Raw genomic sequence first — 17,991 nt, forward strand, 5'->3', positions numbered from 1 at the left:
GCTTCTTTGACACTTCAAAGAGCCTGGACTAGCTCTGATACCATGTTGGGAATTTATGAAAATTCCATAATAGATAGTCAAAAAAAATGCTCTGTTTTAACACTCTGCTTTTAACACAGTAAACTCAGAAAATTGAAAATCGTTTGTTGGAAACGGTGTTGCAGCAACGCAGTTTGGTGTTGCAGCAACGTAGTTTGGTGTTGCAGGAACGCTGAAACTGGTGTTTCAGCAACACAAAAAAAATATTTTCTGAAAACTGAATTTCAACAGTGCACAGCAAAAGGGAAGTTATATTCATGTATAATACTTCCTCTAACAGAGGGATTTCTACAAGACTACTTTAAAGACAGTTCAAAACTTTAAAAAAACTTCATGCTGTAAACAGAAATTACATTACTGTGTCTGCACTTTGCATTGCTGTGTCTGCACTCCTGTGCATCTACAAAACACTATGTTTTTGTTCAGAACGCTGCTATAACACTTTGTTTCTTCCTTGAAAACATTTTACACTGTTGTGTGTAAATTTCATTCATACATTCACGCTGCTGCGTACATCAAAAAAAAAACTTCTGCACTGCTGTGCATTACAAAGAGAGCTCTGTCTCTGTTCAAAAAAAAATTTACACACACTGCTGTGTTTTCATTACATTTTTCAGATTCAACAAAAACTGAACTTCACGTTTTTCTTTTTTTTCGTAAAAACAAAACTATACCTGTGAATTAAAATAAAATAAAATTAAAAATCCTACCTACATTTACCAACTACAGCAATAAATTACCATCATTCCGTGAGTGACCACCATTCCGTAATAAATTGTTGTGTAATGGCTGATTCAGGAAAAGACTGGAGCTGCGGCTGTTTAATGGCAGATTCATCAATGCAGAGGTATGGCAGTTGATTCAACAGTACAGGGGTATGGCAAAGGACAGGCCCTGCAGTTGAAAATAATATTTCAACACCAAACACGTCTAGGAAAACGGGTTTTAAATATTTCTGACCATCAAATACGGTCAAAATGCCTTATGACGGGCAAATTGCCTGTCAAATTTCATCCCTGGGTAAGCCCCTGCTAATCGTCACGTGTTAGAAGAAAAAATCGCTCCCTTTTTTCGACGTGACCTGTCTACTGCACATATTTTATTTTCTATATTTCCAGCTCGAGGGCGGCTCCTTTCTTTGTGGGGCACCTCTCATCCGATTTCTCTTTACTTGCATCTATGGGAGTAGTCTATTTAGGTGGAGGAATTGCGTGGATTATTAAAAAGATTGGAATTTGGATTAAAAAAATTAATTTTTTTTTATAGATGCAGTATTTGAATCATGTTTTTCTGGTTGAAATAGATTTAGCATTATCAAAAATCTTTAAAACACTTAAATTCATGAAATTTGATAGCTTTTAATTGGATTTACAAAATTCCTTGCTAAATTTTTTTGAAAATATGATTGGAATTTCCATAACTTTCAAAGAAAAAACATAATAGTTACACTACAACTTTTTGCATGTTTGATTACGTCAGTTTGTCACGATATTTAAATTTTAAATACGATAATGACGATCCATTAAATTGGGTAGTTATTAATTGTATTTTGGGGAAAGCTCCAAAAAATTGTTAGGAATCGGTCCGCGATCTTATCTGTTCGTTGTCTTTATTAATCAGTGCGGCGTTTTTCAAATTATCCTGCGCACAATTATTTCATTGCCCTGATTTGCACTTATCAGGACATACTAAATTCTTCTCTTTGCACCTTTTTTGTTTCGGTAATTCATTCTATGGATCATAGATAAATCCATTGACGTGCCCACCTATAAGATAAGACCCTTGGCTTATAACAGGGATTGTGAGCTGTTTACTGGTTTTTTTTTTCTGTAAAGGTTTCCATTGCTGCCATCGGTTCGAAGCCTCCATAGCAAGAAGAATACATATTAGAGTTTGCCATTTGGATTCATATTCCTTGACTTCAAAGTATCGTTTAGGCTTGAGATTAATATTTCTTTTAACTTCAAACGATCGTTTAGTTTTGAGATTAATAGAAAGTATCGTAGTCACCACCATGGGATGGTCTCCGGCGAGTGCAGTGAGCGCATTTTTAGACACTGTAAATCTGGTAAGTTCCTGCATTTCTCTGGCTGAATATGAAACAAACAAACTCCTTTATTAGCCCCTGCAATATTATCTGTTACTCTAAACATATTTTCTTTGGCTTTGGTGAGGATTAAAATCTTGATATTGCTATAATTAAATCAGGTTTTCTGTACCAGAACTTGATTTTGGGGTTTTTTTGTTTCTCTAATTATGTTTGTCAGGGGATTGTGGAAGTTAATGCAGATTAATTTCGCAATATTTGCTTAATCCTGGGGTAAATATGATCCCTGACTTGATTAGGGCTATTTATTGCTTTTTTTTTCGGATTTCTATGAATTTTTTTGAGGTTTCTGTGAATTATTTTATGTTACCAAAAAAGCACATCGAATTGAGTTGAGAGCATTGGTTAAGTACCTCTAAAATGAAGCTTTTCTATGATTTTTGTTTTAGGTTTCTGTGAATTATTTTTACGTTACTTAAAAAGCGCATCGAATTGAGTTTAGAGCATTGGATAAGTCTCTAAAATGAAGCTATTAAAGATATAAAGCTTTTGATATTTCTCTCCATTTCTTCATTCTTCTTTAGGCATAATTTTTGGGGGTCTATCCCACTTGACACGAGTAGATGAAGGGTTTAATTTGGGTCGCTCAGAATTGTCTTTGAATTGTGGTAAATACGACAGGAGTGTAAAGTATTTAATTTTTCAGACACATTTTACTAAATGGCCTCGTGTTGTGACATTGCAGAGCAAATTGGAGGAGCAAAGAAAGCACGCAGAACCAGAGAGTACCGAATTCATATCAGCTCTCGCTGCAGGCATGAACGCACAGCTCATTGTAGAGGTATGTTCAAGTGAAGCACCAACGTGTACGATAGGCCTAGCAGTGGCAGCTCGGCAGACTGGTGGCCGCCTCGTCTGCATTCTGCCGGGGAAGGCGCAGAATGACACCGTGGCGGAGACGATCAAGGATCTAGGGTTGGAACATACAACCGACTTTGTCATTGGCAATGCCATGGAGTTGCTTCCCGAGTACAAGAATGTAGATTTCGCTGTCATTGATAGCAGGCTCACTCAAGATTACCAGGATTTGTTTATGGTTTTGAATCTAAATCCCTCTCGAGCGGTGGTGGTTGCCAACAATGTGTTTGATAGGAAGCCCACAAATGCGTATGCCAAGACGTTGAAGAAGAAGGCCGGTGCCAAAACTGTTACTCTCCCGATTGGCAAAGGCATAGAGGTGACCAGAATCGGTATGGGTTATAACAATCACTCCTCGCCTCATACACAACAGGGAGTCGACATGGACGCCATGGGTATGATTTCCAAGAGGAGATGCTGTGATTATTATAAAAATGTGAAAAGTACAACTTCCAGAGGCCACAAGAGCGGATGGATTGTGCATGTAGACGAACAAACTGGTGAAGAACATGTATTCAGGGTATGCAAACACAGACCCTGTAACCCTTACAAGAAACCTGCAATGAACCTTTCAAATGTTAATCCGAACTAAACCTCCAAAGTTGTCATGACTTGCATTTGTGTTTGAATACTTGTATGGTTGCGGATGATAATGTATTATTGTTCGAAGCCCGGAGTTGTTAATACAAATAATTTTGTAGTCAACCATCAATTTGTAGAACTTGATGGATGCAGAATCCATACTGCAAAGTTGGGTAATAAAAGAACCTCGCGGTTTCTTTTCTTTATGTGGAATTTAAAGCAGCAAGCAGGTTTCATTGATCTGAATCATATACAAAGGCCGCTCGTCAAGTGTCAATTGAAAGTCTTGTGACCCCGGTGCTTATTTCTTGATATATAAGATTAACAAATAATCGATCAAATTATTTTTATGATTTGTAATAATAATATTTTTGAGTACGAAAGTTTTTATAATGGGTCATAATTAATATAGGATTTTTTCAATCAAATTACATTATAAATTTTTAAATGTTTTAAGATTTCAAGTGATATTTATTATGAATTAAAAGAGTGTATATTCTAAGTTTAGTCATGTAAATAATAATATTTTCGTGTTTAATGATAGGTGAAACGTTTATTTAGAATATAAGATTTTAGACCAAAGGTTATTTTAAAATTAAAAGTTTTAATCTAAATAGATTAAAATACTAACACAATCACATTAAAAATATTAAGGTGGTTGATATAGCATAAGCTTTCATTTATATTTATTATTAATTAAAAAAAACAAGAAACACCAAAATAACATAAAACCTAAAAAAAAGACTAAAACATATACATTTTTTGAATAATTACATAAATTAATAAAAACTAAATTTCACTTTATTAACCACCATCGATCCATTTTAACACTGGATTTATCAAGCACAGAGAGGGATCAAATCTCTAGAGGTGAAATCAAATCTCTAGAGGTGAAAACCTATTTTTTGAGTGCAAACTTGAGGAAAGGTTTGCACCTCGAGAGATTTCATTCCTCTCAGCGCTTAATAGATCCGATCCCTCTCAGGGCTTGATAGATCCGGTGTTAAGATCGATCTAGGTTGGGTTGTATGGTCATAAAAAATTTGCTAAACATCTAATTATTTTGATCATTTTAAATATGCTAAATATGTCTAAGATTAATTTGGTCAATTTAATTTAAAATTTGCTTAGTTACCTCAGTTTGTTGAGATGAGAGAGACTCTTAGTAACTTGAATGATGAAAAATGATGAAATACAAATTTTGAGTGCAAAGTATCAAGGTAACAATTTTGATAGATAGAAAATGTGAATACTAAGAATATAGTCTATTACAAACAATCTTCATTGCAATCAATCTGAAACTATTTTCTTCTACTGTTTATATTATCACACCTATTAGTTTTTCCATTTTCTCGTATCGATCATATGAAAAGAGTAGTTGGAAGTATAGACCATTCAAATATTTAACTCGATTTACTGTAGTAAACAACATACCTTGTCGTTGTTGCTCTCCAATTTGAATAGTAGTTTTCTCCAAAGTCAATCATTCTGACTTATGGACAAGCAATCAAATAAGATTAGAAATTAATATCTACAATGAAACCAATGCATCTAATGGAAGCAATCAAATATGAGTAGAAATCAACATGTACACTGAAACCAATGCATTTAGTGTAAGGTATTAAATATGATTAGAAATCGACATCTACACTTAAATCAATGCATCTAGTGCAAGTGATCAAATAGGATTAGAAATCAATATCTACACTGAAACCAATGCATCCTATGCAAGCAATCAAATAGGAGTAGAAATCAACATTGACATTGAAATCAATGCATCTAGTGTAAGGTATTAAATAGAATTATAAATCGACATCTACATTGAAATCAATGCATATAGTGCATGTGATCAAATATTATTATAAATCAACAACTACATTGAAATCAATACATCTATTTTAGTGAAAATATAAAATATTCATGACGTTCTAGATCTAACTTCTATGTTTGTATTTGTCTATGTGAGACTCTTTCTTCTTCCCTCTCCCTCCACCTTCCATTCTGTGTCTATCTTCCTCCTCTCCTTCTCTCTCTTCCCCTCCCTCTCTCCCTCGTCACTCTACTTGCCTCTCCCTAACTTTCTTTATCTTTCTCTTCTTTCCTCTCTCCCCCTACCATCTATATTTATACCTCCCTCCATCCCCCCTTTTTGTCTCTCTATCTCAACCCCCTAAACACATGCCATGCTCTCTCTCTCTCTCTCTCCCCATATTATATATCTATCTATCTCTCCCTCTTCCTTTCCCTCTTTATCTCTCCCTCTCTCTCTCTCTCTCTCTCTCTCTCTCTCTCTCTCTCTCTTCCCCTTCTCTCTCTGTCATTCTGGTAAAAAAGAACTAGAGTTGAATCTGTTGTCTTGGCGACTACATGCAACACGTCATTTGATTCTGTCACTTCCATCTCTAGGGAATTGATGGGTAGGAGTGACCACAAATCTTGCTCTTCTACCTTAATTTTTTTTAATTTATTAAAATTCAAGGGAATTGGTGGGTGGAAGTGACCACAAATCTTGCTCTTCTACCTACCTTAAATTTTTTAAATTTATTAAAATTCAACACAATCCAATAGACTCTCTAACACACTACAACCCTTGACATACATTTAGAAGAAACATATGCTGAGCATATTCTTTAGAAAATTAATATAAGTTCTCAATTAAAAAAAAATCAATAAACTCTCCACCTTAAATTAAAATACTAAGCCTTAGCCTAAATATTATTACCAAAAGAAATCAAAATTATTAAAATAATTAAAATAAAAAAACTTTAAATAAATAATATACATTAATTAATTAATAAAACTTCATTTTTTTCTTTCATAATTTTTTTTTAGCTTTTTAATGTAATGCATATTTTTTATCGAAAATATAGAAGAAGTAACTGAGTTGTAATGCATGCATTTCTCATCAAAACTTATTAGGGGACTCACCAGAGGTTATCAGTCATATTTCTTCTTTAAATATTAGAAATACTTTTGTTATTATTGCAATTTCTTTGTCCAAATCTCCCGATTAAATCCCATTTATTAAACAAGAAAATATTCACTATGGGCTTCAAAAAATCTATCCATATTTTCTTATTGGTTTTCTTCAATTTGCTTGGAATTCACTAATGTCTTATGGATTAAATAATTTAAGTCTTTGTAGCTTTGATGGCATATATACAAAAATTTTAGATGCAATTATTGTTTTCTTTGAGGAAACTCTACTTCATGCCATTATTTGGCCTTTTGTTTATCCTAAATCTAGTCTAAGCCTTATATGTTCATATTTTAAATTATTTTTATGCTTATATTCAACTTGGTGGTTTTGATATGGCATTGAGTTTTCATATTGTCCAATTGCAAATGGAAGAACAATATGCTTGCTAGTGGGATGCTATCACTAGGATTATGCAAAGCTTGGTCTAGCTTGGGGGCCTCTTGGGATAGTTTAATTCCTCCAAAGGTGGCTCCCATCCTCAACCCCTCCCCATGAGATTTGAACCTATGACATGGTGCAGACTAAACCCCACACAACCAATTGATCTACACCTCATGCATTAAATAAAGCCTAGTGTTGATTGGAAAGAAAAAAAAAAGAAATATATATATATATATTATATATATATATATATATATATATATATATATATATATATATATATATATAAAATAAATTAAAAAAATTCAAAAAAAAAAATAAATTAAAATTAAAATTAAAAACAAAAATAAAAATCCGTGGTGGCTAGACCTAGAAATATATCACCAATATTACCTCCATTTCCCAAATTACACTACCATATAAATGGAACCAAAATTTTCTATCTTTCTCTAAGTCGCCAATACCATAGAACCTAGAAGACTATCAATATGGACTTCTTCCTTAAGTCAAGAAGTAATTTAAATGACAAAATCTCTTAATCTTCAAATGTCAATAAACACTTCTACTAATCTCCCATTGGTAACTAAAAGGTCGGCTTCACATTGACATCGACATGTTCACCAAATTGCTATTGTTATTCCAAAAGGTATGTAATGGGAAAATTTCTAATTGTAAATATTGTTCAACTTCCTCAAATCCTTTTAAAATAAAACTGTGTTCTCATACCTTACTTAGAGAGAAAGAAAGGACTACTCCTACTAGATTCTCATAATAAAGGAATTTAAGTCATGGTAATACCAAGTTGATTTTTCTAGGAAAATAATTCCATGGACAAGATGAAATTTATATCATATCAATGGTGTAATGAAGAGCTAATGTTTTCATAATCAAGCTAAATGAATTAATGCAATTATTAGACAGTGTATCTACATCAAAATGTAGATGACTTGACCAAAGGTGTGTTACAAGTTAAAAATCATGTATCTTAAATTTCTTAATATTTAAATAATCAGAAAGGATTTTCAAATGAAAAGAAGAGATATAATGCCTTGTTATAAGCAACACTATCTGGTATTGACAAGGTAAAAGAAATTCTTGAAGAAATCAAATTCCTAATAGGTTCAAGGAAATGTAACACTAGAAAAAACAAAAACAAAAGGAAGGTTTAAAGATGTAAGACCATAATCTCTGATGATAGTACTCATGAACGTAGTACTCTTTGGAAAATGTCTTCTAATAGGAAACATTATTCTAGTCTACATTTTGTTGTTTTTTTTCTTCAGTAGTTGTAATCGATATTCCCCAGCAACACAAGTCGTCCAAATTAAAAGAAAGAAATAAATATTTTATGAGCCCATGTAGGCTCCAAAAACCCATACTGGCCCCACCATGGGAATGGGTGTGACCCTTTGTCAAAGCCCACCTTGTTTGACCACTATATATACACATTCAACCTCCATCATTTGGATCAGTTTGGATCATCAAAAATCATAAGTTTCTTTTGTTCACATGTGCAAAGGAGGGAGAGAAGAAGATCAAAATTTGACCAAGGATTTTGACCAGCGTTAACCACTATCTGACCAAGTTTTCTAGCAATTATTTGACCAAATATTCTAGGCACAATTTGACATAATATTTTGAGGCAGTTTGACAGAATAGGTAGCTGACCAAATATTCTAAGGCAGTTGACCGAATATCCAAAGGTAGTTGATCGAGTTTTCTAGGCAATTTACTGAACTTTGTTTTGGGCAAATTGATAGAGTTTTGGGAAGAGTTTGATTGAGAGTTTGACTTGGCAATTTGACTAAATCTCTAGATAGTTTAAGAGAGATTCTTGGGTAGCAACAAGAGGCCCAAATTCAACATTTTTGACTTAGGGTTGACTAAATTTGTGGGCAACTATGGGAGGCAAAATTTAGGATTATTTGACTAGGTTTGACTTGTGTGGATTCTATGGTCAGTTTGACCATGTTTGACTAGAAAATCATATTGTACTTCTATTAAACTGAATATTTTTTCCTAGAAAAGATTGTTGGGTTTTTTCTCGAGTTTGGGTTTCCAAGGTGAACAATTTTGGTGTCTACTATGTATGGCTTTTTTATTATGATCTTTATTCTTTTATCATATTTAATGTTGAATTTTTTGAGTTTAATTATTTAATGACGTTTTGAAATATGCTAAAGTAAGACTATATTCCATTGGAAGTAATTATTAGTGGCAAAAAATTGTGATTGTCTAAATTAGCACTAGATAATCAACATGGGATCAAAGCTTTGGTGAAGAAAGGTAACTAAATATCACCCCTTGAACCCACCTATTCTAAAATCTGATCTGTGACCAAACTCTTTATTAGGTGGCTTCCTCTATCAAGCCCAAAAAAAGGCTAGAAGGTGCAACAAATTTTAGGGATTAGAAGACCATAATAGATCTCATTCTTGAATAAAATGATGTCATGGAGTATGTGGAAGAAAAGGTTACTGAACCTCAGGATTCTAAAGGAATGTTCAAACACAAGAATACTGAAATTAAGGCCAAGAGGATTGTTGTTGAATCCATCAAATACCATTTGTTTCCATTTGTTTCTGGGATGAAGGCTTCAAAGGAAATGTATGATGCCCTAGTGGGATTATATGTAGTCAACAACATTGGTAAGAAAATGACCTTGAGGAATCAAATTCATTATATGCATATGATTGGATCTAATACTATGCCTTTCTACTTCATAAGGATCTCTTAGTTGAGAGATCAACTCAAGGCTATTGGAGAAAATATTGATAAATAAGAACGTGTGACTGTGACTCTTAATGGGTTTCCAGGTTCATGGGATTCATTTGTATCAAGCATTTTTGGCAGAACATAAAATCCAAAGTGTGATCAACTATGGACTTCCTATATTCAAGAGGAGTCTAGGCTAGTATCAAAAGGGAAAGTTGAAAGACCTCAAGATGATGAGTCCCAAGCACTTGCGACTCATACCAATAATTGTAAAGGAAGAATGTGTTTTGGAAATTTTCATAAAAGAAAATATAGGTAGAAGCATTGCTCATGTTTAGGATCAAATGAAGAAGATATGTCAAATATTTAGTGTCTCAGTTGTGACAAGTTTGGTCACTATAAAAACAAGTGTCCTGAAAGAAAGAACAATAGAAAGAGGAAGGAAAAGTAGCATGCTTCAACTATAGACATTGATGATGATGAAAATCCACATCAGAAGACATATAGGAATGGCAATATAGATGATCTTATTAGCTAAGATAGTATAAATAAAGAATTCAAGGCTCAGGATTAAGAGGGATTTGAGAATTCCCTACAATCCTTAGATCAAAAGATAAGTATTTCATATTTTTTTTCTTCTTGATTGTTACTACTATATTTTTGTACAAAGTATTGCCTTTGTATATTTTTCTTGGTTATAATTGTTGGGGCCTTCATTTTGAGATTTTGCAGAGAAATAAGCCAATGACAGGTGGCGGAGATGACCGTTGGGGAGTTGCGGAGTTGAAAGCCGAGGGAAGACTGCAAACTGAAGAATGACTGGCAATCGCGAAGGAATAGCGGGAAGAAGAAGGGAAAACGAGAGAGGAAAGAGCAGAGGAAACCGAGAATGAAGATAGCTGAGCAAAAGGAAAGCAGAACTGGCAGTCTAGGCAAATGGCAGGAGATAGAAAGAAGAAGAGCGAAGGAGGGGTTGTTGCTAGTTAGTAGAGCGAGTTTGTAATAGTTCTAGTCTTATTGTGGTGCGGAGTAATGTGAAATACCTCATGATCCTGTTTGTACATGTTTATGTTGGTTGTGCGGTTTCTACTGTTAATGATCATGCCTTGAGCCTTATGTACTGAAATATATTATGTTAATAGAGAAGATTGTTCTGAAACCATCTTGTATCTTTGACCATTGTGTTAACCCTTTAAAATTTTTATGGATGCGTCTGATTAGATAGTCTCTAGATATAGTATGATTAGATCGTTGAGATCTGGTTAGTTTGTATGTTAAGATACCATATTTTTCTCTCTATTGGTACCATATTTTTCCCTCTGCTGGTTGATATGGTTCCCCTGGGACCTAATTCCACCCTCATCTAACTTCAATAGCGACACACCTTGGGTGAGACTCCTTACCCTCCCAGGGTATGGTGAAAATATCAGTGTTTCTCTAGACTACAACACTACAACAAAACCAGCGATTAGCGTCCCTTTTTACTTCTTTTTTTGCATCTAGAGCCCATTTTTGGTGCTATTTGCATCCATTTATCAAATATGGTGCAAAACTTGACACAAAATTTGCATCAAGTTTTGCACCAAATCTTACACCAAGTTTAGCACCAGGTATTGCAATAGGTTTTGCACCACGTTTTGCACCAAATTTTATGCCAAGTTTTGTGTCATCCTTTGCACCAAGTTTTGTTCTAGGTTTTGCATCAATTTTGGCATCTATTTTTGTTTGACATACTTTTGCATCCTCATTTGCATCCACTTTTTGCACCTACACTTGCATCAACTTTTGCATTGACTTTTGCATCCTTTTTTAAATCATTTTTTGCATCCATTTTTTCATCCATTTGTGCATCACTTTTGCGCCACGTTTTACATCGAGTTTTGTGTCTAGTTTTGCATATAATTTTGCATCTACTTTTGTTGCATCCACTTTTCCATCTTGTTTGGCATCCATATTTACATCCTCTTTTGCATCTATTATTGTACCCACTATTGCATCTAATATTTTTGTGCCACAATTGACGCCTAGTTTGGCACCTCCTTTTGCACCCACTTTTGATTATAATTTTGCATCCACGTTTGCATCCTCATTTGCATCTAGGTTTTCATCAACTACTACATCTATTTTTGCATCCCTTTTTGTATCCAATTTTGGACCAGGATTTGCATCGGGTTTTGTGTCTCGTTTTGCATCTACTTTTGCATCGACTTCTATTGCATCCACTTTTGCATACATTTTTGCATCCACTGTTACACCCATTTTAAATTTCACTTTTTGCATCTCTTTTTACATCTTCATTTGCATCATACTTTGATTCTTTTTTTTCATCTATCATTACATCCACTTTTGTTATGCCATAATTTGCACCATGTTTTGCACTCACTATTGTATCCACGTTTGCTTCCAATTTTGCATCCATGTTCACATCCTCTTTTGCATCAAATATTGCATCTATTTTTGCATCCACTTTTGTGTCAGGTTTATGCATTGGGTTTTGCATCTCGTTTTGTATCTACTTTTGCATCTACTTCCATTGTATCCATTTTTTTCATCCAATTTTGTTTTGCCTGTTGCATCAATGTTTTCTTCCACTTTTACATCCATTTTTGCATCTTATTTTGCATATTTTTTGTCTATTGTTACATCCACTTTTGTTCCACCATATCTTGCGCCTACCATTGCAACCACATTTGCTTCCACGTTTGCATCCACATTTGCATCCTCTTTTGTGCTCAAGTTTGCATCAGATATTGTGTATGTTTTTGCATCCCCTATTGTATCCACTTTTGTTTCATCCATTTTTGCATCTACTTTTGTGTCCGTTGTTGCATCCACATTTGTTTCACCACAATTTGTGCCAAGTTTTACACCTACCATTGGACCCATGTTTGCTTCCACTTTTGCCTTCATGTTTGCATCCAAGTTTGCATTGACAACTGCATCTACTTTTGCATCCACTTTTGTGTTAGGTTTTTCATGTTGTTGTGCATCTACTTATGTTGTATCTACTTTTCATCCAATTTTACTTCTATTGTTGCCCCCATTTCTATGTTCGCTTTTGCATCCCTTTTCCAACACTCATCATATTTTCTGCATTGATGATATTCCTTATGGCATTGACAATTATGAACAATTGATGACAATGTCAATAATATTGACAATGATGAAAATGAAGATGATGGCGATGACATGAATTGTGATTATGATGATAAAGACGATAGTGGTTACAATGACATTAATGATGATGATGGCAATGATTATGATGATGACGACGCTAATGACCTTGGCGAATCTTCCCAATTTTAGATGTTGTCATTGTCATAATCACAAGCATTATCTTTGGTGTCATCATCATCATTTTCATCTAGGTCATCATCAAAAACAATAATGGCATGAATGATGATGATGACTACAACAATGTTGATAGAAATTACATTAATGATGATGATGGGGATGATAAAAATGACAATGACGATGATAATGGTGGTGATGATGATGATCATCGATCATCTCTCAAAAATAGAGTTGTTATTTCTCTTACGTATATCAATGTGTCCTAAACAACCCTTTTCTAGCACTGATCACATTTTTTGGGTTGATGATATTTCTTACAACGTCTATAATTATAAACAATTGCAAACAATGTCCATAATGATGATGATGATGGAGCTGATGATGATGGCATGAATGGTGATTATGATGATAATGTAATGGTGGCAATAACGATGACAAGGATGATGGTGATGATGATGACAATGATTATGATAATGAGAATGAACAATTACTAAGTTCACTACCATCTTCTGGATACATATTACTATCATACTTTTTAAATTTTCTGTCTCTCTTGAGGTATCTTACTATAATGGTGTTGTCAACACTAGAAAGATATCTTGTTGTAATGGTGGTTCTAATGTTAGCACTAGCAAAGTTTTTGTTAAATTTTGGTTAAAAAAAATCGATTTATGCAATTATTTTGACAATCTATGTAAAAAAGTAAATAACATCCAATTATTTTGACTGTAGTCCCATTGATTATCATGAATTCACCAGTCTGAAGACCATCTTCTACATACATATTATTATTAAACTTTTTGCATTATATCCCTCTTATATCTTGTTGTAATGGCAGTATTAGCACTAAAAAAATATCTTGTTGTAATGGTGATGTTAGTATTAGCACTAAAAAAATCACTAAATTTTGGTAAAAAAAAGTTTATCATTTATTTATTTTTAATTTGGGAAATTTTTGTTTTTATTTTTTTTGTTTTTAATTCTATTTTTATGCAGTAATATTTTTTTTGGTTGAATTTTGGTAGTAACTAGTTTTTGGTCGAATCATATGTATTAACCATGTTCTTTATGCTACAAGTCTAATTGTTGGGACAAAATTGCTCTTTCAAATAAGTTGCAAAAGCTATTTTACATCCATTGTTGCACCCATGTTTACACCCACTTTTACATCCCTTTTTGCATCCTATTTTTCATCTTCATTTGCTTCTTTTTTTGCATCTATCATTACATCTACTTTTGTTGTGACAAAATTTGTTCCATGTTTTGCACATACTGTTGTACCCACGTTTGCTTCCAATTTTGCATCCATATTCACATCCTCTTTTGCATAAAATATTTCATCTATTTTTGCATCCACTTTTGTGTTGGGTTTTGCATCTCATTTTGTATCTTCTTTTGCATGTACTTCCATTTCATCCATATTTTGCATCCAATTTTGTTTCTCATGTTGCACCCGTGTTTGCATCCACTTTTACATCCCTTATAACATCTTGTCTTGCATCTAAGTTTGCATATTTTTTTGTGTCTATTATTACATCCACCTTTTTTGTGCTATTATTTGTGCCATATCTTATGCCTATCATTGCAACCCACATTTTCTTCCACTATTGCATCCATATTTGCATCCTCTTTTGTGTCCAAGTTTGCATCAAATATTGTTTATGTTTTTTGCATCCCATTTCGAATTTACTTTTACATCCACTTTTGATTTGTCTAGTTTTGCAAATAATTTTGTGTTCACTATTGCACCCATGTTTGGCCCATGTTTACATCCCTTTTTTCATCCAAGTTTTCCTCCTTTTTGCATTCAAGTTTGTGTCCCTTTTTTTTTACATTCATTGGAGTATCCACATTTGTTTCACCACAATTCATGCTAAGTTTTATGCCTACTATTGTGCCCATGTTTTCTTCCACTTTTTCATCCATGTTTGAGTCCTATTTTGTGTTCAAGTTTGTATGAACTATTGCATCTACTTTTTCATCCACTTTTGTTCAATTTTTCTGTCTTGTTCTGCATCTACTTATGTTGTGTCCACTCTTCATCCAAATTTACGTCTATTTTTACCCCCATTTTTTTGTTTACTTTTGCATCCATTTTCCAACACACATCATATCTTTTGCATTGATTCTATTTCTTATGACATTGAAAATTATGAACAACTGATGACAATGTCAATAATTATAACGATGATGATAATGAAGATGATGACGATGACATGAATTGCGATTGTTATGATAATGACAATGATGATAAAGATGATGGGAGTTACAATGACAATGATGATGATGCTAATGACCTTGGCCATTCCTCCCAATTTTTAAATGTTATCATGGTAAAAATCATAATAATTATCTTTGGCGTCATCTTCCAAGTCATCATCATCTGATCATCATTATCATTATTTTCATCTTGGTCATAATCAAGAACAATAATGGCATGAATGATGATTATGATGTTCATGATGAAGATGACAAAAATTATGATAAAACTTATATTAGTTATGATGATGGGGATGATGACAATTATAATGACGATGATAATGGTAGTGATGTTGATGATCATCAATCATTTCTAAAAAATAAAGTGGTTATTTTTCTTTCATATATCATGTGTCCTAAGGTTGGTGATATTTCTTATGATACCTATAATTATGAACAATTGACGACAATATACAAAATCATGATGATGATGATGATCATGAAGAAGACATGAATGGTGATTATGATGATAATGAAATGATGACAATAATGATCACATTGATGGTGGTGATGATGGCAATAATGAAGATGATGACCCTCCCTCTAAACTAGCAAGGTACTCATAATGAGACAAAAAAGTACTCTCAAGTTGAAATATTCATATAAGAAGGGATCTAGATTGATAAGCATCAATGATGATTTACATCATCATAGCCAAAATTTTCAAAATAGTAAGGCCTTGACTAACAAGTTTATCTCTCCATTAGATCAGAGCACAATGTTGGGAGGCATAAATTTGGACACCACTGCCTTTCAAGGCACTTACCCCACCAAGATGTTTACTAGGTATGTCCTCACATGATCATTTCCTAATCCACTATCATAATATTTGACACCAGAAAATGTCAATCCTCAGGACTATTGTTATCTTGGATTAATGTACTTGACTTATGGCGATTAGTCCTAGTCAATGTCCAAATTCTCAAAGAATATTGGTCCCGGATGTTTATCCAATCCACCATTATCCCTACTAGTGCCTTTACTAGGCTTACGATTGTTAATCCTAGCCATAGTACATGACATATGGATAACATGGTGTCTACCCTCACTCCCTCTCAACCAGGGAGGAAACATCCACAAGCATAAGATTTTCTTAAGAATACCCATCATTTTCGTAGAGAATAACATCATTAATCTGTTTTCATCACATGACGACTTTATGATTAAGCATTCATAGATTTGTGGCAAAATATTTCCCCTTTTGTATTTGTGATGAAATACAATAAAAAAGTGAAAGCCAAAATCATTAAACATACACTATATTGATTTATCTAAGTCTAAACTCTAAGGTTGAAGTGAAAATTCATGTAAATCTTATATCTATGAGTTGTGCCAAACTTATGAAAACCTTATTCCCTAAGTCCTATATATAAGAAAATGAAAAAGAAAGAAAAATAAGGGCCAATAAATGGTAACTCATGTATTCACTCCCTCTTTGGAAAATATATGAATATATACACTCCTAGTCACACTTGATCACATGTATGTGATGGTTAAATCATGAATTCTTCTTTTCTCCTTGCATTTTCACTTCATCATTTAAGCACCTAATTGAGGATCTAAGGAATGTTTGTTTCCTAAGGATTTCATGTCTACTCTTGGTTTACTTATGTCACACTACTGTCAATTTATGTGACAGAGTGAAATACATAAGTTTGTGGAGTTATTATAGAGGTGTATTGAGTTCGTAACCACACACACATGTATTACATCTCATTGATCCACATGTGTGGGTTGGAGACTCATTTCTTGACAACTTTAATGGAGACTACTTTGTGGCTTTAATGGTATAACTTACAAAATATCTTGTTAAACATTTCAATTCATTCTTTCTTTTCCTCGAGACACTTATAATATTGAAGTCACTCCCAACAATCCATGGAGATGGGGAGTATAAATTACTTGTGCTAGAAACAGAATTGAGAAATAGAGGTTTTCCATTTGCGATATTGGAGTCATAGACATTGGATACATGGTAGTATTCCTCAATGTCAATTAACTAAAATTGTATTGTCATAATGCAAAAAGAGGTAAACATATTGGTAACCTTGATGTCTTAATCATTTCAAATAATAACCATTCCACCCAAGTATCTCTAAGCATCAATCACTACTACTTGGAAATTCCTCCCCCATTTTCTAATTATATGAGGTTGAACCTCACTTAATATTTTTTTTTTCCGAAGAAAAAAGCCGAACTTTTCTATTAATAAAAATAAAAAAGTTACAATCAGATGAATGAACATTCAACAGGAAAACTGCTTGAGGCAGAAAGATAAACAATCCTTCTCCATGATGTCATCGAACATGTCTTTTACAAAAACCCAAAAGTTCTTCTGAACTCGGCCTGAACAGCCATACCAAAAAGTATTTAAGACTGTCTAGAAAGTCTGGGTCTCCTTGTTAAAAGGAAAACAACCCGCATAATAAAAACCAACAGTTTCTGTCGAGCTTCTTCATATTTAAAAAGAAGATGAGATAGTAAAAGAAAAAGCAAAATTTTCATGTGCAGCCAGTAATCAATAAATTATGTCCATTTGATCCTGGAGCACTTACAGCCATGAACAAAAAACATTTATGTGTAAGGGGCCAGATCCGTCTCACGGATCTGGTCCTGGACCTGCTCTGTTATCCTCCACGAACCCACAACCTGTTGTAAACCTGCTTTAGAATACCTGTCTGCTTCATCATTTTTGTCCCTGTAAATATGTCCAATAGAGAAAACAGTAAATAAAGATTTTAGATTTTGAACTTCTTCTAACAGAGGCATCAACATA

At 33.6% G+C, this 17,991-nt stretch overlaps 1 protein-coding gene across 1 annotated transcript; it reads left to right on the forward strand.

The window, feature by feature from the left end:
• The first annotated feature begins 2,053 nt into the window (after window positions 1-2,053).
• LOC149206292 (uncharacterized) lies at window positions 2,054-10,481 on the forward strand. The gene is made up of 3 exons (XM_089397646.1): window positions 2,054-2,107; window positions 2,832-3,524; window positions 10,395-10,481. The coding sequence occupies exons 1-3, from the start codon at window positions 2,054-2,056 to the stop codon at window positions 10,479-10,481; spliced, it is 834 nt and encodes a 277-aa protein (XP_089253772.1).
• Window positions 10,482-17,991: the final 7,510 nt, after the last annotated feature.

The sequence above is a fragment of the Pinus tabuliformis genome, chromosome 1_2, assembly GCF_031772625.1.
Source record: "Pinus tabuliformis cultivar Carrire ecotype Pingquan chromosome 1_2, CPIR1, whole genome shotgun sequence".
Taxonomy (NCBI): Eukaryota; Viridiplantae; Streptophyta; class Pinopsida; order Pinales; family Pinaceae; genus Pinus; species Pinus tabuliformis.